The 26,709-nt window shown below is 45.2% G+C and overlaps 3 protein-coding genes across 4 annotated transcripts; all 3 read right to left on the bottom strand.

The window, feature by feature from the left end:
* Positions 1-518: 518 nt before the first annotated feature.
* On the bottom strand, positions 519-17,192 carry shprh (SNF2 histone linker PHD RING helicase). 2 transcript variants are annotated; one of them, XM_052086752.1, is made up of 29 exons: positions 17,018-17,192; positions 15,821-16,346; positions 15,527-15,656; positions 14,058-14,279; positions 12,727-12,805; positions 12,432-12,582; positions 12,244-12,346; positions 11,876-12,135; positions 10,417-10,920; positions 9,945-10,275; positions 9,290-9,453; positions 8,791-9,047; positions 7,928-8,049; positions 7,669-7,757; positions 7,152-7,244; positions 6,946-7,053; positions 6,065-6,207; positions 5,798-5,971; positions 5,522-5,584; positions 5,214-5,439; positions 5,008-5,145; positions 4,285-4,386; positions 4,132-4,203; positions 3,865-4,053; positions 2,607-2,699; positions 2,437-2,523; positions 1,642-1,820; positions 1,059-1,139; positions 519-809 (listed from the first exon to the last, which is right to left on the bottom strand). In XM_052086752.1, the coding sequence occupies exons 2-29, from the start codon at positions 16,334-16,336 to the stop codon at positions 710-712; spliced, it is 4,776 nt and encodes a 1,591-aa protein (XP_051942712.1). In that variant the 5' UTR covers positions 16,337-16,346; positions 17,018-17,192; the 3' UTR covers positions 519-709. The 2 variants fall into 2 exon arrangements, with proteins under 2 accessions (XP_051942712.1, XP_051942713.1); XM_052086753.1 differs by having other exon boundaries at positions 14,058-14,276.
* An 840-nt stretch (positions 17,193-18,032) lies between these two features.
* LOC127615175 (SH2 domain-containing adapter protein F-like) lies at positions 18,033-22,216 on the bottom strand. Its single transcript, XM_052086760.1, has 8 exons — positions 22,008-22,216; positions 20,957-21,203; positions 20,674-20,775; positions 20,432-20,594; positions 20,085-20,342; positions 19,650-19,824; positions 18,873-18,992; positions 18,033-18,797 (listed from the first exon to the last, which is right to left on the bottom strand). Exons 2-8 carry the CDS (start codon positions 21,197-21,199, stop codon positions 18,611-18,613), a joined length of 1,248 nt encoding a protein of 415 aa, XP_051942720.1. The 5' UTR covers positions 21,200-21,203; positions 22,008-22,216; the 3' UTR covers positions 18,033-18,610.
* Positions 22,217-22,884: 668 nt separating this feature from the next.
* On the bottom strand, positions 22,885-26,082 carry yju2 (YJU2 splicing factor homolog). Its single transcript, XM_052086761.1, has 8 exons — positions 25,893-26,082; positions 25,611-25,711; positions 25,206-25,350; positions 25,004-25,138; positions 24,556-24,737; positions 24,328-24,487; positions 23,328-23,487; positions 22,885-23,097 (listed from the first exon to the last, which is right to left on the bottom strand). Exons 1-8 carry the CDS (start codon positions 26,037-26,039, stop codon positions 22,970-22,972), a joined length of 1,158 nt encoding a protein of 385 aa, XP_051942721.1. The 5' UTR covers positions 26,040-26,082; the 3' UTR covers positions 22,885-22,969.
* Positions 26,083-26,709: the final 627 nt, after the last annotated feature.

The raw sequence follows: 26,709 nt of genomic DNA, 5'->3' as shown, positions 1-26,709 counted from the left end.
AATGAATCAAGGCAACATAAACTCTTGTTTTATGTTGAGACGGAAGAAATTTCATCATACGGTACATTTGACAATAAAGGTTATCCAATCCAATCCAACTTTATGGCGCAGGCAAAATGCCTTTTTTTTTTCCTTTTTTTTTTTTTTTTTACAAAAAAAGTTTACCTTGTAAAGTCAAGTTTGAGTTTACAAGTTTGGTTCCCAAGCGAAAGAATCTTAAGATTTCACTGTCCCACCCCCCACATTCAACAAAACACCAGCTTCACTGGGACACTCAGTCCAGCAAAGAAGATTAAGGAAAAAAAAAAAGAGAGAAAAAAAGAGAAGGAATGTGCAACACCGCGCTAATTTCTTTTGTTAAAGACACAAGCGCAGAAACAAAGTCCTCCTTCCTGCGCGCGAGTTTACGCCCCTACTGCCTTTTAGTTCCTGGAAGTTGTGAAAACGGCAAAGGGGATGATTGAGTCCAAATCAAAACACTTATGTGCTGTATGTTATACATATGTTATACATATGTTATACATATGTTATACATACAGCACATTTGACAATAAAGTGTATCCAATTATCCAATCCAATTGTAAATTCATGTATTCAAAATTCATGTAATTCATGTATTCAATGTCAATTTTTTTTTTTTTTTAAGTGGCAGAGTGCCAAAGTGAAGAGGCGTGTCCATCCCCGCCGCCGAGTGCTTTGTGGTACGTCTTCAGTGTAGACGTTGGCCGTCTTCTTCGCTAAAGAGGTCGGCCAGGTCGGCCACGGTGAGCACGGCGGCCTCCGAGTGCTTCATGGCGGTCCGGGTGTGACTGTAAGACCGCAAAACAATTTCTTTTAGCCGGTGTTACCTTGACTTGAGCGTTGAACTTGCCGAAGTCAATGGAATCATACGCTGGAACTTTGATTTCATGGACGAACTGGATGGCAGTTTCGTCCGTTAAAAAGTAGTTGACCAAAAATGGCCGCCACTCCCGCAACGCAGATACCGCGCTTCGCTCACTTCTTTTCTGGGTTTGAACCGTGATGGGTTTGTGTGACGTCATTTCTGCGCATCGCACCTCTTTTCCGCCGTTTTAAGCATGGCCTGCATCCTCTCCTCGATGGTGGACTTGATGAGGAAGCGGTGCACGAATGTCGGCCTGGCGGGACGCAGACAGAAGGGACAGAATGCTGCAAATAACGATTATTTCAATCATTGAGTAATCTGATGGGGGGGGGGGGGGAACACGTTTCAACTTTCATTCCTTTATGCAAAAATAGGACATTAATTCAAATTGACAGTGCCGGAAAAAAAACTCACCGATTCGCTTTTTTTTTTGTGCTCCAATAGCAACGGATTGCTTTGCAACAAGGACATATGCTGAAGTGAGTTGAGGATTTTCATGTCGTGTTTTAATGTTGTCTTGTGGCACTGATAGGAAATTCTAAAACGTTTTTGAGGAGGCTTTAATGAGGTGCAGATTTTTGCTATTTGTGGAATGAAATAAGGATGCGCTCGTCTCAACGTATATTTATATATATTTTTTAAATCCGCTATATTATCGCTAAGGTGCCACATATGATTTCTCTTGACAACTGATTGTATTTTCAGGGTCAACGGACATTTTTTTCAAAGTCAAACAGATCTATGCGATGTCGTACTTGGTTTGTCCGATCCGGTGCACGCGTCCGATGGCCTGCAGCTCATGGGCGGGGTTGAGGATGGGCTCCACCAGCAGCACGTGCGTGGCCTCAATGATGTTCAGCCCGTTGGAACCCGTGTGCAAGGGAAGCAGCAGGATGTTGATCTTCTTCTCGTACTTGAACGAACTCAGGTTCTCCTGGGGACGGGCGCAAGAGGAATCGGCGCCGCCGTGAAAACAGAGTCGAAAAAGTCCACAGCATTCATTCATTCATCTTCCGAGCCGCTTGATCCTCACTAGGGTCGCGGGGGGTGCTGGCGCCTATCCCAGCTGTCTTCGGGCAGTAGGCGGGGGACACCCTCAATCGGTTGCCAGCCAATCGCAGGGCACACAGAGACGAACAACGATCCACACCCACACTCACACCTAGGGACAATTTAGAGTGTTCAATAAGCCTGCCACGCATGTTTTTTGGAATGTGGGAGGAAACCGGAGCACCCGGAGAAAACCCACGCAGGCCCGGGGAGAACATGCAAACTCCACACAGGGAGGCCGGAGCTGGAATCGAACCCGGTACCTCTGCACTGTGAAGCCGAAGTGCTAACCACTGGACTACCGGGCCGCCCAAGTCCACAGCATGCTCGGGTTAATTAACTAACTAACTAACTAACAAATAAATAAAATAAATAACTAACTAAATAAATAGGCGCGTTGATTGATTAATTAATTAATTGATGAATTAATCAATTAATTAATTGATTAATAAATGAATGAATAAGGGGGAGGTGGGTTGGGATCCCAAATCTGTCCAAACCTGAAATTTTTGGATTCCGTTGATTTGCGAGAACTCCATGTTGTTGTCAAAGAGCGCTTTGGCGATGATGTCGAGGACGCTCTGCCACTGCAATGGAGAGGGAGAGGCGGCGCGGATAAGTCGGGTCACGCGTGACAATTTAAAAGCCTGCGGCGGTGACGGCGGGTTACCGTTGAGAAGACCAAACACTTGGCGCCCGGGTCGCTCACTTGGATCTTTTTCAGGGTTCTCACCACCGCCTCCACTTTGGTCGAGTGGCTCCCCTGGGAGAGACGAGAGTTCGGCCGAGGGGCTGTTATTGTGCGGCTGGGTTAGCTGTTGCTATTTTGGCTAGCAACAAAGTCGAAACGGCCGCTGGTGTGAAAAGCGCTATATAAATCAGCATGTATTGTATTGTATTGCTGGGCGGCCCGGTAGTCCAGTGGTTAGCACGTGAGCTTCACAGTGCAGAGGTACCGGGTTCGATTCCAGCTCCGGCCTCCCTGTGTGGAGTTTGCATGTTCTCCCCGGGCCTGCGTGGGTTTTCTCCGGGTGCTCCGGTTTCCTCCCACATTCCAAAAATATGCATGGCAGGCTGATTGAACACTCTAAATTGTCCCTAGGTGTGAGTGTGAGTGTGAGTTCGAATGGTTGTTCGTTTCTGTGTGCCCTGCGATTGGCTGGCAACCGGTTCAGGGTGTCCCCCGCCTACTGCCCGGAGACAGCTGGGATAGGCTCCAGCACCCCCCGCGACCCTAGTGAGGATCAAGCGGTTAGGAAGATGAATGAATGAATGTATTGTATTGCTGACGTGTTGGTTAGCGACACGTTAGCAGCGCCCACTGACAAATCAAAGAAACTCATTGCGTGTCTGAACAATTGCGCCGATGGACTGACGGACGTAAACGGCCATTAGCCGAAGGCGTTTATTATTATTTTTTGAAAATTAATTTTCAGTGGGCGGCCCGGTAGTCCGGTGGTTAGCACGTCGGCTTCACAGTGCAGAGTTACCGGGTTCGATTCCAGCTCCGGCCTCCCTGTGTGGAGTTTACATGTTCTCCCCGGGCCTGCGTGGGTTTTCTCCGGGTGCTCCGGTTTCCTCCCACATTCCAAAAATATGCGTGGCAGGCTGATTGAACACTCTAAATTGTCCCTAGGTGTGAGTGTGAGTGCTAATGGTTGTTCGTTTCTGTGTGCCCTGCGATTGGCTGGCAACCGATTCAGGGTGCTCCCGCCTACTGCCTCGAGGACAGCTGGGATAGGCTCCAGCACCCCCCGCGACCCTAGTGAGGATCAAGCGGCTCGGAAGATGAATGAATGAATGAATAATTTTCAGTGACTCGGTAGCCCATGCTGTTTTGGTTAGCGACACGGTTGACGGAAATTAGCTTAGCGGTAAGTATTTTGCACGTGGCTACATACCGGGCGAAGATTTTTTTGTTGACCAACCTTCACCGGGATGTCCTGGTCCTGACTGGACGCCTGCGCGGTGAACACGTACGAGATTTCGCTGTGAGATGTGCTCTGCCTGCAGATGGCGCAGTTGATGGCGCGTCGCCGCGAGCCCACGCTATACTGCTCAAGGATGATGGCGATGCATTGGTTGCAGAAGCAGTGGCCGCACGTCAGCACCGCCCACTGACAAATCAAAGAAAAAGCAAATCGCGGGAGGTCCATGAAAAGAAGAAAAACAAGATTGGAAACAAAGACCCTCACCTCCTGTCCGAGTGGCCGAGCACAAATGGGACACGGTTCCGGGTTCAGCCCGCCAGTGGACTTGTCCTGGGACTAAAATGGGGAAGATTGGCGAGCGTCATTATCTGGATTGGAGGAGGGGAGTACCAGGGAGCAGGGGGGTGGGGGGTGTACCTTTTCCAGGTTTGTCAGGTATAAAAACTGTCCTAGCTTTTTTTGCAGCTGAGACTTGGCCACCGCTTGGTCGTTGAGAAGTTTCACTCGGTTCTGATCCACCTGCAAAGATCAAATCGGATGCAAATTTAAAGAGATGGCAACATTAAAAAAATATATATTTTTTGCATTTAAATTACTACAGAATTTTTTTTAATGACATTTTTCAGAACTGTCTTGTAATATTTTAAAAGTTCGATTTGATTGTAATGTTCTGATTAATGTCACCGCAAAATGTTTTTAATGATTTTTAGAACACTCCAAAAAAAATAAATTAACCACTTTATTTTCAATTTAATTATACAGACAGATTTTAATTACTGAAGATTGTATTTATGAGAAAATAAAAAAATAATAAATAAATATTTTTATTTATTCCATATTTATTTTTATTTATATTTTATTTATATTTATTTATTTATTCCATATTAAAATGGTAATGTTTTCAAATGCTTTGATGTGTTTATTTCTTTTTTCAAATGATCAACATTATTAGGGAAGATAATTACTTGCTTAATTGACTTATGTTCCTGAATATTATTTTTTTTTTTTTTTCATTGAGAAGCTTGAAATACTGAAAGTCTCCAACTTGTGTATTATTTTTATTGTATGTTTTTGTATGTAATTATTTAATTATGTAAATTAACAAATCCACACGCACGGAAGAAGGGTAGGAGGACGTACCTCGTGCGGCTCGATGATGTGCAAGAGTTTTGGCTTGGGCTCGTCGGGGAGACGCACGCGGAGCCTCTCGGTGGCCATTCCCAGCTCATCGATGGCGGACACGTGATTCCGCAGAACCATCCAGTACTCGTGCAGCACCTGACGGATGGAGAGAGGCCGAGCGCTATGGATCCCCAACTGCGAAGGAAGCTCATCGGGTTGCCAACCTTGTACTCCTTCTTCCAGGTCTCAAAGAGCTCCATGAAAGCGTTGCCCTCCTCCACCAGCTGGCCGTCCATGCGCTTGGCCTTGGCGAAGGTCAGGACGGCCTTGAGGGTGCGCTCCGTCTCGCTGGCGGCCCACAGGCCTCGACTGGTGGTGGGCAGGCGGTCGTCCACCAGGCCCTCCTCGTCTTCGATCATTTCTTCAAAGATGGCCGTCTGGCCTTTTACGCTGTCGGAGACGCGGGGGGGGCGTTTTGACGTCAGGGGAGGGAAAGCGCGCGACAGGCGTAACAAAAAGCGCGTCGGCTTACGTGTGCGAGAAGAGTTTGGATTCGTAGTCGGTGAACAGCTCATCGGCTTTGCAAAACACACAACTGGGGCATGAAAAAAAAAATGTCGTATTGGGAAGAGAAGTGATAAACGATCAAAATGGGATGTCACGTATTTGATTTTGAACGCAGAAACATGGGTCAGGCCCGATTATTTCATATCGGAATCAATTTTTTTCGATGAATCAATGATTTACAGGGTATAGCTTCGAAACGTCATGAAATTTATTGAGATGATAGAAAATAAGGAAGTCTCACTTATTAAGCGGCAGTCGCATGGGCCTGAGGTGACAGACGGTGGCCTCGTCAATCACCTTCTTGGATGCCGGACCTTCCAGACTCTTCACCGCCTCCCGGACAATCTTCTGCGACTTCATCAGGTCTTCCATCTGCGTGGTGAGGAGGAACAGAAGACCATGGCCATCGCGGAACCTGCGGGAGGCAGGGGGGGGGGGGGGCGAGGAGTCGGCTTTGGGTGGAGCACTCCGACTCGTGAATCAAGTTGTGCCCGGTTGAAAAGTTTACTTGTCAGCCATGGAGAGCTTGTGAGCTTGCTGTTTGTAGCTGGACGTCAGCTCGTTCTTGATGCGGCCCACCAGGTCGTCGTCGGTGGCGCAACGGACTGCCCGTTGGATGACCTCCAGCCACCAGGGGGAGCTCAAGTTGACCTGGACAAATATAGCAGACATGTTGTTCAGCACCAAGCTACAGAATAATAATAATAATAATAATACATTTTATTTATAAGCGCCTTTCAAGACACCCAAGGACACTTAACAATAATAAAAAACACAAAACAATAGCGTGAATTCAACAGTTTTGACTGGGCCGTGTCATTCGAACATACCGCAAAGTCCTTCCAACGAATTGATTAAGTTGTCGGACCGTATTGGTAAAGTCTTTCGGATATATTTGGTAAAGTTGTTTTTGGTAATGTCGTTTGAGCGTCAAAGTATAATGTAGGCTAAATTCTAAAAACATTTTCCCCCGAAGGCCATGAGATATTGCGCATGGGAAAAAAAATGCTCTTTTTTTTAGCATTTAGCTTTTCTTTTACAAATACGTTCCACTGTAAGATTCTTCAACCTTTTTTTTGGGGGGTAATTTTTCAAATGGGTTTCAAATGTCATATTATTAGTCATTCATTTTTTTTGCCCAATTCAATTGCAACATTTTTTTCAAACATCGTACATTTCCAAAAGCCTGCCGACGGTGTTTTTAAGTTAGCCTTAAGCTAGCTGATGTATTTTAGATGAAATGACATGGTTTGGTTGAACAGTTTGGCGTTTAGGGATACAAATGTTTGATTCTCCCTCACTCTTTCGTCTTTTTTTCTGTCGTAAACTTTGCTGAGCGTGACAAATAAAAGGGTCTTTATAAAACAAAGGTTCACGAATTGCGCTTACTTTGCGCTTCAGCTCTTTGATGTTCTGCAAGACCGGCTGCAGGGCTTGGTGGGCGTCGGCCACCTCAGAGTCGTACTTTGTCATGTAGTGCTGACGCAGCTGCTCGGCCTGACCGAGGCGGGAAAAAAAAAAAAAAACGGCCCAAAAATGAAAACCATATTTTCACAATGCAAAAAAAGTTTCAGCGGTGGAAAGTTGGGAGTCACCTCCTCGCTGAGGCGGTCGTCTCGTAGGGTGGGAGGAATCTCGGGATGCTTTGCGCTCAACAACTCCATCAGATTGTGAGTAGCGTGTAGTCTCTGTCAACAAACCACACACACACCGATCTCAGAAAAGCAGAAGAAATTGGATCGATGGATGGCCGATGATATTTAACTATTTCCTCCAACATTCCAAAAACATGCGTGGCAGGCTGATTGGACGCTCTAAATTGTCCATAGGTGTGAGTGTGAGTGCGAATGGTTGTTCGTCTCTGTGTGCCCTGCGATTGGCTGGCAACCAGTTCAGGGTGTCCCCCGCCGACTGCCCCAAGACAACCGGGATAGGCCCCAGAAAGGGTTAAAAGCTTTCCGTCTGAAACCACAGAGATTTTTTTTTTCCGCCCCAGGCATTTAAAAAAAAAAACAATTAGTGACCATTTTGGCCTGTGATTGCGACGCGACTCTTCATATGTAAATTGAAGACGAGCATAAGATGGCCGCAGATGGCGTTTGGTTTGTCTACCTGCAATGAATCCGTCTTCAGTCGCCCTTTGTGCTCCTCTGATGAGCGCAACACTTCTCTGTACATCTCGGCCGCTTGCTCGAACTCATCTGCGAAGGGGTGGGGGGAAGGGGGGTGGTCATTATTATTGACACTCAATACTTTGGTAATGAGATGCGGCGTACAAAGCAGGCGCTCGGAGCATGCCGCAAAGCAAAAAAAAAAAAGGGCGACAAAAGGCGAGCTGGTAAGTGATTCCCATGGTTGTTTGTCGTCGTACCGCGGATGATGTGGATTCCGGCCAGGCCGTTGAGAGCGCACACCAATTGTCTGTGGGCCTCTTCGCACTCCACTCGACATTTCTTCTGCAGGGACTTGAGGAGCTCCTCCATCGTCATGGTGCTGTCGAGAAGCAAACACGACACACTCGTGGTCGACTTCAGAACACGGAGAGAACGCAAAGTCCCCATGAATCGTGAAAGTAATGTTTTTTTGTTTTTTTTTCAACAGGGATCCTTTAGAACAGGGGTGTCCAAACTTTTTGCCAAGGGGGCCAGATTTTATGTGGTAAAATGTCGGGGGGCCGACCTTGGCTGACATTCTTTACATTGAACAACAATATTGTTCAACAAATTTTAGTAAGCCAGTCTGTTTCACATTTCCATTTTTATTTTAATTTCAACAATCTTAAGAATTTCTTTTGGTTCATTTGAAACAGGTATATCACATGCAACTGCTTATTCACTTGACTTTTTCTTAAACAGAAGTCTCCTGAGTGCAAATCAATCAATATAAACACGGAGTGATGTCTTGTTAACTCGTGAGTGATGCCCTCTAGTGTCTAAATGCTATTACTCATTTAGTGAATGCTATTACTCATTTAGCCACTAGAGGGAAGCAGTACTCCATGAAACATCACTCACCAGTCTACGAGACCTCAGTCAATGCAACACGTGTTCCATTGCGCCCAACCTGCGGGCCAGACGGCACTGATTTTATGACAGGGGCCGAGGGCCGGATGAAATTCGACCGCGGGCCGGATTTGGCCCCCGGGCCAGACTTTGGACATGCTTGCTTTAGAATAGCGAGGATTCACTCTGCCCGCGATCTGACGTAACCGGAGTGCCCTTGCGGCTGGCTCACCTCTTCTGCAGGGGCAGGAACTCGCCACGAACCGCCTGCGGGTGGCAGCAGGCCTGGCGCAGTCGCAGCAGCGGGCACAGGATGGTGGCCACGGTGCGGCGGTCCAGGCTGCCCAGTTTCAGGCTCCAGTCGGAGAGCTTGCGCAGCTTGAGCAGGGCGTCCTGCGAGCACACCTCGTGCTGTCGGTGGTAGAAGTGGCCCTCCACCGGGGAGAACCGCAGCCAATGCACCTCCTCCGTTTGGGGAGGGATCTGGATCTGGAGCAAAACAACAAGACGAGGGGGAAAATCATCTTTAGCCTGGTTGAAGCTTAGACTGAATTGTCCTTTGGGTCCAAGTCGGACTGGTTGCTTGTCTATCTGATTGGCTTTCGGGGTACACCCCACCTCATGCCACTCATCACCTCTTGTTAGCGTTGTAAAATGATCAGTCGAATGATCAACATGACCGATTTCATTATCCACATCAATTTGGGATCATTTTTGGAAAATGACAACACCTGATCTATGACGTCCTTCTTCGCCGAGCGCCACAGCAGCTGCGCCACCACGCCGTAGAGCGGCTCCGTGTTGCCGCGGCGATACGGCCTATAAAGCAACTGGTCCCACCAGTGCTTCACCCAGAACGGATCCACGCCCAAAAAGAGAACCAGGCCGTAAAGGTCTGCAGAGGTGATTCATTCATTGTTGTTAAAAGGCTAAAGGTGAAATGAATACGCGCATTAATTCCGCAAGGGGGGGATGATGACGTAAATAGCTTGTTGCTAAAAGCTAAATGCGGCTAACGTGAGACGACGAGCATGAAAATGACCTGAGGACCTTGCCAACAGACCCCCCCTCAAAGAAAGGCCAACTACTTTTACTGTATTTTAGTTATATTACATGCACACACACACACACTAATCTTACTAAATGGATGACATCATAATTAGCATGTTGCTAACATCTAAAAAAAAAAATATTTTTTTTTTAAAACCCGCCTGATAATTGGCATAAAAATGAGGACTTAATTACACGGGTGCACTGGCATGTTGCACAAGTCTCAGTCAGGTCGTTTAGTATTTAGCTCTGCAGTCTATATGCAATATTGTAAACGGTTCAAATCTGGTGATTGATTATAAAAGGGGGAAAAAAATAATTCATCATTTAGCTCACCCTCCAAGCCTCTCTGCACCGGCGTGCCGCTGACGCACCATCGGTTGACCGAGGCGAGGCGTAGCGCCATCTCGGCCGCTTTGGCGGTGGGACACTCCACCATCTGCGCCTCGTCCAGACACACGCGCCACCACTCCACGGCCACCAGGGGGCTGGGCACGGCCATGTAGCGCTTCTGATTGCGGAAGCGGCGGCCGTCGCGACTGTTGCTGTGCGGGATGTCCACGTAGTTGAGCTCCGAGCGCAGCACGTCGTAGGTGGTGATGACCACGTCCTGCTCGGCCAGCAGGCGCGGCTGGATGAAGCCGTGCTTCTTCACGCCCTGATACACCTGGGATGGAGGAGATGATGAAATCCGGCCATGAAGAAAATAAAAGCCGCAAGAACGGACGAGCGGGGGCCCTCACGTACACGTTCTCGTGTCAAACACTCAAAATATGAACGTTCCCCCCCCCCCCCCGAGCTCTCTCACCAGCACGCGCAGCGAGGCAGACCTGACGTGGCGGTTGATCTCATCCACCCACTGGTGGCAGATGGAGCTGGGCGAGATGATGAGCGTGGCCCCGGTGGAGACGGGCGTCATGGCTACCAGGCAGTGGGGGCAGTAGAAAGGCGTGGTGTCCAAGCTCTCCTCCTTGTAGTTGACGCAGCCGGCGTGCTGCCACAGCTGGCACTTCATGCACTGCACGCGGGCCTTGTAGTCCACCAGGCCCAGCTCGCCGCAGATGCACTCAAAGCGGTAGTCGGCTGCGTTGAAGGGTACCACAGATGCCAGGACGGGGGGCTCCGGCTCCTCACAGGAGTGGGACGGTTGAGCCAAGGTACTTTTTCGTTCCGTCTCGGCGTCTCGGGACACTGTCGGGAAGTTGGTGTCGGCGAGATCTTCGCTCAGGGAGTTTTGGAGAGCCACCTCGGCTTTCTCCTTCGCGCGTCTCTGGAATGTCTTCCTGGGCAAGTGCTCGGAGAATTTCAGATTCTGAGAGGAAAAAAAAAAAAGTATTATTGCGGTAAAGTATTAGGAGGATTTTCACGTACTCACTTTTGCTGCCAGAGGTCTCGCTATTAATGGCTGTGTTTTGAGTTTATTTTTTTTTTTGAAGAGGCAAACAGATGTGCGCACTTATATAAGCTGTGCACTACTTTTCATTTCTTCAATGTTGTCCCATGAAAAGATACAATTAAGTATCCGCAGAAATGTAAGGGGATGGGTTCACGGCGTGAGATCCCGTATATCATTTAAACCAGGCATGTCCAAAGTCCGGCCCGGGGGCCAAATCCGGCCCCCGACCCTCGGCCCCTTTCATAAAATCAGTGCCGTCTGGCCCGCAGGTTGGGCGCAATGGAACACGTGTTGCATTGACTGAGGTCTCGTAGACTGGTGAGTGATGTTTCATAGAGTACTGCTTCCCTCTAGTGGCTAAATGAGTAATAGCATTCACTAAATGAGTAATGGCATTTAGACACTAGAGGGCAGCACTCCGTGTTTATATTGACTGATTTGCACTCAGGAGACTTCTGTTTAAGAAAAAGTCAAGTGAATAAGCAGTTGCATGTGATATACCCGTTTCAAATGAACCAAAAGAAATTCTTAAGATTGTTGAAATTAAAATAAAAATGTGAAACAGACTGGCTTACTAAAATTTGTTGAACAATATTGTTGTTCAATGTAAAGAATGTCAGCCAAGGTCGGCCCCCCGACATTTTACCACATAAAATCTGGCCCCCTTGGCAAAAAGTTTGGACACCCCTGATTTAAACTGAAGCATTCGGTGCAAGTATTTCCGGAAAATCCTGGAACAAAATATGTTCCTACTCCTAGATATTGTATTTATTTATATGTACAGTATATTGTTTTTTTTTCACCGTAATGGAATTTAAAAAAAATACAACAATCAACTAAGAGTAAGAACTTTTTTTTTTTTCTTGCTTACAGATTTGGGCACTGCAGCGAGCGTCTTCTTGGAGTCCTTGTACTTCTTGCCCAAGCGGAAGGACCCCGCCAGGCCGCGACCTTTCACCCTCTCCACCAGGCCCTCGTCGGTCAGCTTGGCCAAAGTCTTCTTGACGTGGCTGCGGTTCTTCAGGAGGTCGTAGCCGTAGGTGGCGCGGATGTACGTGAACACGGCGTTGACGGAGGCCCCTTTGCCCGAGCGCATTTCCCCGATGGCGGTGAGGAGCATCACGCGGACGGCTGCGCGCAAGAGACAATGATGAACGCAACTAAAATAAAATGATGAGGTTGTAAAGCATCGCGTTAAGTACTTTATACTTCCAATTTCTTGAGGGGAGAATCGCATACCGGGGTGAGATGTTTTGATCTTGGGCTGCGCTTCGGGCTTGCGGCGGATGACTTTCTGGCGCTCGAGAGGAGGAGGGGGAACAAAATAATTCACAGATTTTCCCTGAAAAAAAAAACAAAAAAAAAATGACACCGTCGATTATTTCACATTTGCCGAGTAACAGTCATCTGCGAACGGCGGTCCGCACCACAGGCAAGGTGAGGGCCTCCTGCTCCAGGTCCTGTCGGCCGTGAGACAGAATCAGGGCCAGAACTTCCACCGTCTTGCCGAGGCCCATCTCGTCAGCCAGGATGCCGCCAGGCCGCTCCACGCCGGCGAGGGGAAACTCACGGATCAAACTGAGAGTGACGAACAAAATTCTCAAGAGTAGGACTCACCCATTACTTTTCATTCAAATTGATGTCGTAGAGTTCCGGAAATACATTTTTCAAATATCGTAATTACTTTTATTTATTTTTTTTTTATTTAATTGAGTTACTCACCAGCCGGTAAAAGGGTTGTAGAAGAGTTTCTTTCCACACAAAGTGACCAACTCCCGCCACAAGAAATGCAGCGATTGTTCTGAAAAAGACGGGGGGGGGATCTCATGAGCGACAACCAAGGCCCACAAATTTAGCCAGTGAGGTGCCTTTGCTGAGTTCAGTGATGAAGACAGCAGACGGCGTCAACAAAGTCGTGTTCAAACGGCAGTTTATTTATTTTATTTTTTTTGTCGCAGAAAAGAAATGAGACCAAGAGAAATCAATTTTGAAAAAAGGTTTCACATCGAAAGGTTTTTTTTGTGGTAGAAAAGAAGTGAGACCAAGAGAAATCAATTTTTTTTAAAAAAGGTTTCACATCGAAAAAAAATTTTTGTGGTAGAAAAGAAATGAGACCAAGAGAAATCAATTTTAAAAAAAAGGTTTCACATCGAAAGTTTTTTTTGTGGTAGAAAAGAAGTGAGACCAAGAGAAATCAATTAAAAAAAAAAGGTTTCACATCGAAAAAAAAATTTGGTGGTAGAAAAGAAATGAGACCAAGAGAAATCAATTTTAAAAAAAGGTTTCACATCGAAAGTTTTTTTTTGTGGTAGAAAAGAAGTGAGACCAAGAGAAATCAATTTAAAAAAAAAAGGTTTCACATCGAAAAAAAAATTTGGTGGTAGAAAAGAAATGAGACCAAGGGAAATCAATTTTAAAAAAAGGTTTCACATCAAATTTTAATTTTTTTGTGGTCGAAAAGAAGTGAGACCAAGAGAAATAAATTTTTTTTTAAATTAAGGTTTCACCCATGAATCTGACCTATGACCTGTGCAACTCAATTGATAATGATTTTTTTTTAAACTTTTCAAGAGGGGAAATAGCTGCACTTGTGGTTGCATAAGTGTGCACCCCCTCTGGTAACTGGATTGTGGCTCTGGTTAGGATTAACCAATCACATCCGCAGGCAACTTCTACAATTATAAATGCTGAAAATGAAGTTTGGATGGTCCGGCAGGCTTTTCGCACGTTACTTTTTGCTTTCTGACTGAAGCCTGCGAATACGGGCTGCTGTTTCAAACTGTCATGGAACCGTGAATAACAATCATTGAATGCAAATGAATTTAATTTCAAATGATATGAAACTAAACTGTACTTTAATTCGAATCTCCTTTCATTTTCTTGGCATCAGTCAATGACGCTTTCCTTCAAGCTAATGTCTTTGACTGTAATTCATGTTTGACATTCATTTTACGTTCTTTGTATTCAATTCGGTGAGTCTTTTTGTACACCAGTCAAGGAGGCCATTTTGTAGTGCGGCGTGAGAGAAGTGGAATCCTATTTCTCCCATCTACCTTTTAGGGCAGTATTCCTGAATTTCTCCCGCATCAGCATCCAGTTGACAGCCTGGCTCTGATAGGGGCGGAGCACCGGGAGCAAAGCTTGGTGCTGGACGTCAGGTGTCCCTTCCCGTCGACCGTCGGTTTGATGCACGCGTCTGACGTAGTCGTAGAGCTCCTCCACGTTCTGCCTCTCCAGGTCTGTGTCGCATTCCTCCTCGTCGTTGTCCACAACTTCTGGCGGAAAAAAAAAACATGGCAGAGATGTCAAGACGTCAAATGGCTGCACTATTGCATAGGTCTGGCCTAGAAACGCATTTCTAGTGACCAAGAAGTAGTCAAATTCAGCATTCAAAGCCATCCATAATACTTGCCCCCCCCATATCTGTCAGATCTTCTTCAAATTTCCACTCTCTCGCTCACTCAGGTCCTCATCCTCCCGCCACCTTTTTCTACCCTCTGCCCGTCTCAGTACAATGGGGTGCAGAGCCTTCAACCAAAGTACACATGAAGCAAAGACTCTCCGTAACTTCCACTAACAACCCAGGCTAAAATTAGCTCATTTTGTCTCTCAGTCCAATTCCTTTTTACAACACTTCAACAGGGCTATAGCAGCATCTAGACTCTAGAGCAGGGGTGTCCAAACTTTTTGCCAAGGGGGCCAGATTTTATGTGGTAAAATGTCGGGTGGCCGACCTTGGCTGACATTCTTTACATTGAACAACAATATTGTTCAACAAATTTTAGTAAGCCAGTCTGTTTCACATTTCCATTTTTATTTTAATTTCAACAATCTTAAGAATTTCTTTTGGTTCATTTGAAACAGGTATATCACATGCAACTGCTTATTCACTTGACTTTTTCTTAAACAGAAGTCTCCTGAGTGCAAATTGATTGATTTGAAACATAAAATGTATCACCATGACTTTTCAATAGTCACAAAACCTTTGACTCGAACAACAGGGAAATGAACAAGCAATACACATATCCACAACTGCAAGGATCATTTGAAATATGACACATCAGTCAATATAAACACGGAGTGATGTCTTGTTAACTCGTGAGTGATGCCCTCTAGTGTCTAAATGCTATTACTCATTTAGTGAATGCTATTACTCATTTAGCCACTAGAGGGAAGCAGTACTCTATGAAACATCACTCACCAGTCTACGAGACCTCAGTCAATGCAACACGTGTTCCATTGCGCCCAACCTGCGGGCCAGGAACTGATTTTATGACAGGGGCCGAGGGCCGGATGAAATTCGACCGCAGGCCGGATTTGGCCCCTGGGCCGGACTTTGGACATGCATGCTCTAGAGGCATTTCAGAAATCGCAAATCACAATCAATCACAAATGTTTTTCAGGAAAAGATGGGGAATGGGTTCCACCATTTAAAAAAATATATATTTTGGGAATGGTGTGATGGATGCATTACTCGGACCATTAGAGCATAGCTCTACTGCGGCATGATGAGTTCACTAACCAGGAATGATGAAGTCGTAAAAAACCTCCATCATCTTCTGCATGAGCTGATTGGCTTTCTTCATGCGAGCGTTTCCCTCGCTGAGGAACTCTGGCTTGCCAAGGCCGCTTTCCAGTAGGTAAATACCAACCTTATGGGGAAAAATAAACACCGGCTGTGTAAAGACTGATTCAGTCACATTCATTCTCTGCTTCCTAGTCATGAGGCGGTCTCCACCGACACTACATAGTTGACAGGGAGTGATTCCAAACGCAGCCATTGGCAAGCCGACAATTCTTTGTAAACAATGCTCACCTTAAAGGAGTCCTCTTCTTTTTGGTGACAGAGCTGTAGCACACTTCTCTTCTGAAGCCAATCCAGGTCCTCGAGCAGGACAAAAGCGAGGCTACACTCTGCGGCACAGGTGTCGCCATCCGGGTCGGGCTCCTCGGTGCTCCCGAAGCTGACACAAAGCCGATCCACCATCTTGCGAATAACAAATGCCCCGTGTCGAGAGTCCGATGGGAGACGGGCTGGCTGAACGTGGAACTCCCCAATGAGCGCCTTCCAGATGTTGCTGAGTTGGGCAACGGGTAGCACGGTGAGTGCTAGGGAGGTGGGGGCCGAGTCTGACAATGTTCCAGGGAGGTCCTCCAGTGGCAGGGCGTTCAAGGAGACACCCGAAGATGGGTTAGCAGGAAGGGAGGAGCAAGATGGTATCACTAGGATGTTTTCCTCATTCCTACGATCCTCCAGCATGTTCCAGTTCAACCTCTGTTTCGCCTCCTCATCCACCCTCACTGGGGGGGCCTTCTTTCTGCGACTACTCATGGTCGAAACTCTAAAACGAAACGCAACACACACATCATATAGGAGACTCTCAAGCAACCATTGAATGGTGCAAACTGTAAGACACACAAATAGGAACTTGCAGGGAGCATTGAGGAGATGCAAACACCTGTTAATGACATTCAATAAGCCCTCCTGCTCCTTTGAAGACATCACTAGAAGGCACGAAAGTGTATGTCTTTGAGTTGATTACTCTTCATGAAAACAATAGAATTATTTACATTTTATTTCACCCCGCTTTCATATTTCACTCTACAGTGACATTGTTCTTCATTAAAAGCATGACAATGACGTTTGGTGTTTTTAGGGTGACTGGAAAAGATGAGTCTAATTTCAATTTAGATAGATAGATAGATAGATAGATAGATAGATAGATAGATAGATAGATAGATAGATAGATAGATAGATAGATAGATAGATAGATAGATAGATAGATAGATAGATAGATTTTTTTGCTTTGTCAACAAGCTTTTGCCCTTGAATATAATAAAATAAATTACATTAATCCAAATCATTTGCAAACGAAATATATTTTAAGGCCATATCGCCCACCCCTACTATCAATGGAGGCAAAGTGAGACGGCGTTAGAAATTGAGGCATGAGGTATGATTACGTATTAAGACGTTCATGATTAAAATAATAAAAAACGAGAGGATATTTACACTTTGGAGCGCCCACAACGAACTCGGTCGTTAATCACCGTCCGTGAATCGATGTTATCTCACCAAAACGCCATGACTGAGCAAGAAATGTACAAAACACTCTTCGTTTAACTAAGCTATTATTGTTGACAATGGTCGCCATGTTTAATCGGATGTGACGACACACATCAGCCCCAGCTTGGCGTCAAGACAAATAATTATATATATTTTTAAATAGAATTAAGATAATGATATAATGGGAGTATATCTTTTAATTATGTCTCACGTAACATTCGAATCATACGTGATGTACTGATGAGTTATTATTATTATTGTTTACTTTCATCTTGCGCTGTCCCATGTTGATTACGTTTCCTACGCTTCTGAAACAGATTTATAGACTGCCAGGGAATTTGTAATTCAAAAATTTGTTTATTTGCTGTGGTGGAGAAACCTTTACTTTAGATGGAGCGGAAGTGCCAAAATCGAAAGTGCACGGCAACAATTCCGCATCATTTAATCAATATATACAAGCAAACACACTCGCACACTCGTCTATGTTTCTGCGAATCCATATTTTTGTAGCGGAAGTCGCAAAGTAAAAGCACACAGAGGCAATTCTGTGATGAGGTAGCCAGCACAATACTGTAAAAATAATGTGTGTTCCCAGGTGTCTCCTGCTGTGTGGTATCACATTTTTATCACAATGCCCCAAAGGTAAAACATTATTGACATATTTCCACATGCATCAGCCCTCGTCCCGCCCCACATACTATTGGACCAATGGCGAGCCTGGCTTTGGTTAGAATTGACTACTAAATTGGACGGATTTTACCAGCACTCTTGCTGGGGGTTAGGCTGTCTTGCCTTTCTTAAACCAAGCTAGGTGGAAAAAAAGGAAAACTAAATTGTATCAAAACATCCCTAATGTTAAGTATTATCTGTTACTTTATGCTGATCTGACTTTTTTTACCCCCCCCCAAAAAAAGAGTTATATATACAAAGCAAGAATATTGATGTTGCACCAAAAAAAAAAAAGTTAAAAACAGAACTTTATTTTCAAATCTTAGAAAACAGATCAAAGCTACATTTGGATGACGAACGCACACTTTTGATGTGCCTCGAGTGTCTCTAAAGCTGTTCTGGATTTGAGGAGACATTGCAAGCTGCTCGAGTCATCCACTAAATGGGTCACCAACACCTAAACTTACAGGCGACAGGAAACTTGAATCTACAATTGACTGATATAACGCTGACATTGGGCAAAATCCTCCTAATGTCAAAATCCTCACTTTCCAGGAGAATCCTTAAAACAAATGTGTGTTCAATCCTTAACATTGCATCATCAATGCTTGAGATTGGTTAAAAATAACACCCACACATATGAACTGACTGATGGGTAGAAATTTGCGGAACAATGTGACATTAACCAAATTGTGATGTAGGAGGTTGCGCCCCGACACCAGCGATATGCATAAACAGTTCAAGAAAATCCTTTAAAATGTTCCAGTTCGGCGCTGAGCTGTTGGCCTTGGAGTCCATGTTCTTGAGGCACCAGTCTGGATTTGAGCTGCCATGAAATTTGGCACACGCAGAGTTTCCGGCTGCGCCCCGTCAGAGCGTCTGCACGATGACGGGATACAGCAGGGACATGTGCTCCGCCCCTCGGATTGGCAGTTTGTGTGTGCTATAGTAGTGGATGACCTCCGGGATAGTGGCAAAGGGCGGGCTGTTCTCACCCAGCACAAAGCAGCCGTCGGCGGAGCGCGTGAACTTCATGTGCATGAAGCCCTTGCAACTCCTGGAAGACAGAACGACAAGAGTCAAACTTTTTTCGAAAGAGGCTCAGTTTCTGTGCGTGGATATGCGTAGATACCTGAGCGAGAGAGAAAAGTCGTTGCAGGAGGTCTGGCTGTTCCTCACGAGGTAGGAGCTCTCCTTACACAGGGTCAGCAGAGTCTCTGCCTCGGAGCGGTTTAGGGCTCCATGGTACCACCTGCACATGGATTTTTATTTTTTTGGGGTGGGGGGGGGAATAAAATGTGCACTGTGTTCTGATTTTTTTTTTTTGATGATAAGATGCACAGCAGGTCACATTGGCCCATTGACATTGCTGGCAAGATACAAAGACAACAGGTGGGTTAATTAACGCCCCCTCACCCCCCCAAAAAAATCAAGTAAAACAAAAATAAACCCAGCAGCAAATTTATCATTAAAAAAATATATATATACTTTTATTATATATAATTATATATATTATATATATAATTAAAAAAAAAAGAAACGGCTCAATTAAAAAAACTATTTAAAAAAGATGTTACAAAAATATATTTAAAAAATAACTCCAGCAGATTAATTAAAAAAAATTACCCCCCCAAAACAACTTTTTTTTTTACAGCCAATACAATAATTATCCTAACTTGTCAAGTCAATTTGACCTGCAATATAACATGAGGGTTAATCACTATAAAGGACGCAGATTTAAAAAATAATTTCAAAATAATAAAAAAAATAATAATAAAAAAAAAAACAAAGTCGGCAGAAAACAAAAAAATGCAAGTTGAAAAATCTCTAGGTCAATTTGAACCACAGTCCAACAGGAGAGTTAAATGATAGACATTTGTGATTGGAAGGTGTTGACGTGATGCCTCACACTTGTTTTTCTAGCGGCAGGAAGGGGTCTACTCTCTCTCCGAAGAGGGGAAGCGCGTCACAAACCAGACGCAGGGTGTTGGAGTCCGCCCCCGCCGCCGCCGCCGCTGCATTCGCGAGCCTACTGGGCTCTGTTTGGACGCGCTCGCGCTCCCGCTCCGCTCCCTTGAACTGAACTACAGACAACAAGCAAGAAGTGGCAGCTTAGTCGTCACATTTAAACCAGGCCCCATCAAGTGACCCAAGCCCCATTCAAATATTTAAAATATTTTGGTTTAATTGACATTACTCTGATGTAACTAGTATTCCAAAAATGTGCATTACAAAAAAAGGTTTGTCGTTTTTTTTGAGAATGCTGGAACTGGCAAATGGCATTTCCACCAATTAATCGAACGTTTTGGACGGCGCCCCGCCAGTTAAGAGATTTGAGACGCACCGGCGAGCGCTTTGGAGATGTCGTCCTTCTTCCACTCCCACGGCTGGTCGTACTCGTCAGCTGGCCTTTCGTCATTCTGGGGCAGTCGGCTCTCCCGATCATCCACGGGCGTAAGTGCGCCGTCGAGCCTGCGGTGGCGTTGATGCTGCTGCGTCGGTGCCGTCGGAGCCACGCGGCCCTGCTGGCGGCTCCTTTCCTCATACGGGCTGTCGTATAGCTGGCTGCCACCGGCGCTCGTGCACTTGTTGCGCTGCATTTCTGGAGAGACAAAGACACGCGGGGCTTCTTTTGGCTGCTTCCCTATACCCGGATCCTCAGTAAACGTAGAGTCATTTCGAGAACAACACCTGAAATAATCTGCTGAGCCTCAAAAGGCTCCATGTAGCTACAGCTGTCTGACGGTGTCGATTTGTGCTCCGAGCCGGTCTGCGTTTTTGCGTCTGGGCGGGCGTCGAAGGGGTCCGAGTAGTCCGTGTCGGCGTCCGGTGCTACCGGGGCGGAGGGCAGCACCTGGGCCAAAAAAAAACAAAAGGACAAATTGAGATTTATTTGAGTGCGGGTGCAAAAGCGGACGAGGCGGTGGTCTTACGGGCTCCTCTTGAACAGTGACAGGACTCAGGGGAATCTTACAATGGTCAAACTCCTGAGACTCCACTTTAATGAGTCTGTGTTTGGGAGACAACAATTTCACCTGCAAACAACACACTTAATCAATCACATGCATTTATATTTCGTTTTTTTTAACCACTGAATTATGGGGATAAAAATTTGTTGATTTGACGAAGCGCATTGTGGGGTGGATGTCGATAATTTGAAGATTTTCCTGAATCGCTGGATTAAAAAAAAAAAAAAGAGAAAATTGTGTGCCGTACCTCTGCGCCAGGAGACAGGCTGGGGCAAAAGGCAGGGAATGGAGGCAGGCTTACATCCACGCCTCCGTAGCCGCCGCCATTTTGGTGCTCCTTGTCCGAGCACTGGTACGGATCCTCAAAGTCCAGCTCCTTTTGAGCACGGTAGGCCCGTAGGATCTCACTATCGCTGTAGTCGGGTCTCGGGGGTTGCGGGGGGTCACGCCGGTTACCAAAGTTTAGGTAGTCCTTCAGCCACTTTGCCATGGATCTGGGAATAAGAATGTACTGTTTAGTATCGTGCTTTGCGTGCATTTTAATTCCTTATTGTGGGAAATATTTGTATTGATTTTCATTGATCAATAAAAGTGTAGGAGCATCAGAGGCCACTTCGGTGGATTGTTTTGGCTGTGAATCCATATTAAAGTATGTTCGCCTCATTTTACATAATCACAAATATGGATTAATCACTAGTTTTGAAATGAGAGGCTTATGAAAAATATTTGTGCAAATATGATTACATTTATTTGCTCACAATATCCCAAATGTTTTTTTAAAGGGAAGATAAATCGCAATTACGGTATTTTAGGAAGAATGAAATCAAGTCGATTGACGTGATTTGCTTTGGTGGGACACAAAACATGATCTGGCGTACCGGATCTGGCCCCCGGGTTTTAAATTTGACACCTGTGCTTCAGGGCATTTTTTTGTATATCTTTTCATGACGACTCATGTTGAAGTCTATCGGCCTGCTAATAATAGTCACTCAATGGACGTTTTGTTGTTGTTTTTGTTTGGTTGAAAAACACACTTGAACGCTTTTGGGGATGCATTTTACGATTCGGGAGAGAATCCGAAAACGAGTTAGCCTGCTAACATACGGTAGCAAGCATTTTCGTTCAATGTATCAACGCGCGGATTCGGTGGCGATCAGATCAAGACGACCCGAAAATACGGACTGAAAGTATCGTCGAAAAGCGTGACGCGTTAACGCCGAACTTGAAGGCGAGCGAGGCATTTAACAAGTTAGCTCCGCTCCAGCTAAGCTAAGAGTTGACTTGTTTGAAAAGCTCACCCTCCTTCTTCCCGTTAACGGCTGCTCTCCGTTTATTTTACACGGCCCAGCTCTTCCATCCGCGGTTTCTTTTGGGACGCTTTTAAGTTAGAAACGGCAAGATTCGTAGGGTCCGCAGCACTTGTTTATGGTGGGCGTACGGTTAGCAAGCAAGCTAACGTTAGCCTGGCGGTCACAGCGGTCCCTTGTGGAGACCGACAACACGGCCCCGCGGTGGCCGGCTGAATAGGTGAGGCGTGACGTCACACACCGTGGATTTGCCCTCTACATTTTTTGCCGGACGATTTCGTAAGAATTGTGAATCAAGAATTATATTTTGGAATTATATATTATATTATACATATGTTAATGTGTATCAAGAGGTATCGCTGCATCGAAAAATGTTGTTACTCATGAGTTAGTTGCAGAAAATGATGTTGGGCTTATAAATGCATTCCTCCACAGCTGTGGCTCAACATTTAAAAAAAACCTTTATCAGATTTGATGGTTAAGTCACAGACATTTCCAAAAAGCACCATGTTTCTTTTTCAGAACGAGGGCAATGAAAATGAAACCCGTCTCGCCATCGGCCCAGCACTGTGTGGGAGGTGGGATGAGGGCTTGCTCATTGAAACAAACAGATTTCATCATGGCAATAAATATGCTGTCCAAATATTTTTTTTTATAATTCTTGATCCTTAAAAGCATTTTGACAAAAGCAACCCGCCGACATGTTTTCAATGCAAAATGTGTCGTTTTAAGGTTACATGTCACAATTTAAAGCCTCAAATTGACTTCCACTTAATTGTAAGGAAGGCAAATATCTTGTATGCACCGATAAATATTTAAAACTAAATATTGAGTGTTGTTTGGTCACAAAGATTTCAAAAAACTTCAATTACATTCAAAGAGAATTTATTTATGCACTAAAACTTATTTCACGAATGGCATTATATCACGGGTGCACAGATGCATGTTCACCCTCATTCGCTGTCACCGCTCTCACTGTCTGAATAAGCACCCAGCAGACTGAGCGACGACGATCCTTTCGAGGCAGCCGCACAAGGAGTTGAAAGGTTAGCCGTGTCGCCAACCGGGGGCAACTTTTTGTCTGTAAAGAGAATTTTTTTTAATTTTATTTTTGGTTCATTAGAAAAATAGTTTGGTGACCCCAAATCCCACGGCTGACGAATGGCATAAATGACCACCCCATACCCAAAACAGTTCCAAAAATCCCTTCTAGGTTGGGACTTGAATTCTAGTCTCTATTCTTAAATAAAGCTGTTTTGTAACAAAATGTGCATTTTCATGGAAGAATAAAGCGGCTTTGTGATCACTTACTTATAAAGCCTGGACTGTTAACCGTTTGTGAGCTCGCAGCAGTGGTCTTGACTGCCGTTTTCTTGCGTACGACGAGTGATCCTAGAGCGCCACCTGCACCCAGCGTGCCCACACTCTTCTCCCAGCTCTCCATTTTGGCCTTTTTCGCCGTGACGGTCCCCTGTGACACAACAAGAACCATTTCTCTGACAGTGGTCAAAAAAATGGCAACTTCTACAGGAAGTGTGAAGGTTTGCCAAAGGCCAAATTGTCAAGTCTGCAAGTCATTTATATCTGGCTGTTATGAGCAAGAAATATTTAGGCCACGTTGAAAATGTTCACGCCCCGGTAGTCCAGTGGTTAGCACGTCGGCTTCACAGTGCAGAGGTACCGGGTTCGATTCCAGCTCCGGCCTCCCTGTGTGGAGTTTGCATGTTCTAATTGTAAGGCGTGGGTTTTCTCCGGGTGCTCCGGTTTCCTCCCACATTCCAAAAACATGCATGACAGGCTGATTGGACGCTCTAAAATTGTCCCTACGTGTGAGTGTGAGTGCGAATGGTTGTTCGTTTCTGTGTGCCCTGCGATTGGCTGGCATCCGATTCAGGGTGTCCCCCGCCTACTGCCCGGAGACAGCTGGGATAGGCTCCAGCACCCCCCGCGACCCTAGTGAGGATCAAGCGGCTCGGAAGATGAATGAATGAATGAATGAATGAATGAATGAAAAATGTACATGAGAAGCAAAAAACAAAAGAGACATGTGATCTCTCCTTTTCCCCCCCTTCCACGAATAGTGATGATTGTATATTTTTTGTAACATCCTATGAAGTTTTTTTTCTCAAAATGTTTTTTTAACTCTTATTTTTATCAACTTTCAAAAAATGTTTTCCACCTATAACGGGGTGAAAAAATGCCAGAAACGCAAAAAAAAAGATACCCGAAATATTTCAACATTTATTTTCTTTTTGAATGAAAATAGGCAAACCGTGTGTGTGGGGGGGGATGGGGGGGGGGTCATACATACATGTGTTTCTGCGGGTTTGTCGGCCGTGAGGATGTCCGTCGGATTGTCCGCGTTGGAGGACTTTACCGACGAAACGTCTCGGCTGTTGCTGCCGCCGTCCTCTTCGTTGTCAGAATCAGAGTCTCGCAATCTTTTCACCAGCGCTCGCTCCAACATGTCTCTGTGCAACATATTCGCGTCACATTTTGGGGGCGTGTAAAGATCTACTGTCATGTCATGTCCAATTACTTGGTCTCCCGCTCGTCTTCTTCTTTCTCGCGCTCCCTTTCTCTCTTCTCCAGTTCTCGGTACTGGCCGAGCATCCCCTCAAAGTCCACCTGGGCCTGTCTCTGGTTCAGATCCTTTAGCTCCTGGAGGTTCTCCAGCACCTCCATTTCCATCTTGGAATCCCGGGTGCGGTTCTCCAGCACCTGTTAGACGGGGCCACCGAGCACTGCTATGTTTGAGCGTTGCGCTGGCTAGTGTCGGCGGGCTCTGCCACATGCTCACTAGTAGTGGATCACTTTTGTGTGTTAAAATGACATGCAAGGAATTTATCGCACCTCTTTGTGCATATTTTAGACTAAGAGCAGTTTTTAATCGTTAACAGTGTATTCATATTAAGACTGATTGGCTCCTCACACATGCATCCTTTGTTAAGCTTCACGTTAATTATTGTGGTTTTATATGCGCCGACCTTCATGGGGTTGTTGAGCTCCTCGTCCTCTCGCTCCTGCTGGATTCGCTTCTCCTCCTCCTCGATGAGTTTCTCCGCCTGGAAATTTCGGGTGGCGCCGTGCTCCATGGCGTAGTCCGTGTTCTCCGGATCCGTCTGGAATCACGCGCAGACCATTTTCAATGTTGCACGTCTCGTTTGCCACATTCCTGCTTGAACTCACCTTGAAGGTAATCTCCGCCAGGCACCGAGTACACTTGATGTAAAAGCGGAAGATGGGGAGTCCCATGTACAGTTGGTTCTGGACTGTCTCTTTACGTGCATTGAACTTCTTTCCTTTGTAGATGTACTCGCCGCAGGTTTTACACCTGCACGCAAACAATGAATTATTATCATATGGCAACAAGCATTTCATTACAGGAGCATAAGCGGATACATGTGCGCTAACATCGTCTCACTTTTGGCAACATACAAAAATCCCCTGTGAAAAAAATGTTTTTTTTAATGTGATAATTGTAAAGGTGAAGTGTTTTGGAATCAAAGTTGAGGGAACTATTATGGATTCAAATCTTATAATAGGCACTTCCATCCGACATTTGCGACTATTTGTTGATCGTGGTACACTTACCTCATGTTGAAAGGTGCCATCAATCTGACCACATACTGTCGATCTTTGGGAAGTTTAAGTTTCGGGATTTTGGCCGGATCAAAGTCCGGAGGGTAATATTTCTGTAAATAAAGACATAACAGGCGTCAATACAACCTGCAAACACATTTGATTGAAGTAAATTGACCATTTAATGACGGGTCGATTCTCTCTCGCTCGGCTAGCTTGTTAATCGTCACTGTTCAACACATCCGAACACTGTAGCGATGAGTTATTCATTCTTTGTTCGGAATTTATACTTACATTCAATACTTTTCTTTCTGACATGCTTACAGTCGCTCCACAGCCAAATTGAACAAGAACAGCTAACACTGTACTGAAGTAAATCCGTTTAAAATAAACTTCCGGTTCTTCTTCTTCTTCCTCACGCGTCAGGCCGGGTGGACGCATCTGTGTTGTTTTTCTGCCGCCTACAGGCCATTCTTCTCATAGCATTTTTAATTTTCTTTTTATTTTAAATTTGGTTCCCTTTTTTTACTTTAACAGACACCATTTTGAGTAGTCGGTTAACCCAACACGCACGATTCTGGATTTATGGGAGAAAGCACATGGAGCGCGACAGGAGTGTATGAGCATTCGCCTGTGATCGATAGTGAGAAAGCCCTTGAGACAGACGCTGTCTACAGTATTTAAAAGTAATTTTGAAAGTCTTGCATTCCCCCTCACCCCCCTCAAATTAAATACATTAACAACACTAAAAATAGATTTTAAAATATTGAAAACAAATATTGAGAAAAAAAAACATGGTGAACCCTGAATCTCGTGAATAGGGAGTGATGACCAACACAGCCTGAACTGGGAATCGTTTAAAAATGTGTGTAAATTGTGACTGATAAATTTACACAATTTTCTTGATGTATTTTTATCAAAAAAGGTGAAATTCTTTGCACATCAAAACAAACGGATGCGTCTTGTAAATGGGGTCCCCGAGGTTAGTGTGTGTGTGTGCACTACTACCTTTAGGTTATTCCAACAAGAGGAAATGGGATGGTGATTACAGATTTGTGTCAACATGTGTTAACCTGGGCTGCTTCCTCCTTCTATTGGTTCTATTGGACAG

This window comes from Hippocampus zosterae, chromosome 14 (genome assembly GCF_025434085.1).
Source record: "Hippocampus zosterae strain Florida chromosome 14, ASM2543408v3, whole genome shotgun sequence".
NCBI classification, from domain to species: Eukaryota; Metazoa; Chordata; class Actinopteri; order Syngnathiformes; family Syngnathidae; genus Hippocampus; species Hippocampus zosterae.
This window is presented reverse-complemented; position numbering and strand designations above follow the sequence as displayed.

What these genes read in the sequence shown, in the direction of transcription:
- shprh (XM_052086752.1), bottom strand. Translation starts at nt 16,336, where the DNA reads ATGAGTAGTCGCAGAAAGAAGGCCCCCCCAGTGAGGGTGGATGAGGAG. An exon ending in GATCAAAACATCTCACCCCG is followed by an intron (nt 12,136 to 12,243) that starts GTATGCGATTCT and finishes TCTTGCGCGCAG; the next exon opens with CCGTCCGCGTGATGCTCCTC. An exon ending in CTGCCTCGCTGCGCGTGCTG is followed by an intron (nt 10,276 to 10,416) that starts GTGAGAGAGCTC and finishes CCTCCATCCCAG; the next exon opens with GTGTATCAGGGCGTGAAGAA.
- LOC127615175 (XM_052086760.1), bottom strand. Translation starts at nt 21,199, where the DNA reads ATGGCAAAGTGGCTGAAGGACTACCTAAACTTTGGTAACCGGCGTGAC. An exon ending in CTGCCGCTAGAAAAACAAGT is followed by an intron (nt 18,993 to 19,649) that starts GTGAGGCATCAC and finishes ATCCATGTGCAG; the next exon opens with GTGGTACCATGGAGCCCTAA. An exon ending in GACTTTTCTCTCTCGCTCAG is followed by an intron (nt 18,798 to 18,872) that starts GTATCTACGCAT and finishes TCTGTCTTCCAG; the next exon opens with GAGTTGCAAGGGCTTCATGC.
- yju2 (XM_052086761.1), bottom strand. Translation starts at nt 26,039, where the DNA reads ATGCGTCCACCCGGCCTGACGCGTGAGGAAGAAGAAGAAGAACCGGAA. An exon ending in ATGGCACCTTTCAACATGAG is followed by an intron (nt 25,351 to 25,610) that starts GTAAGTGTACCA and finishes GTTTGCGTGCAG; the next exon opens with GTGTAAAACCTGCGGCGAGT. An exon ending in AGCTCAACAACCCCATGAAG is followed by an intron (nt 24,738 to 25,003) that starts GTCGGCGCATAT and finishes CCCGTCTAACAG; the next exon opens with GTGCTGGAGAACCGCACCCG.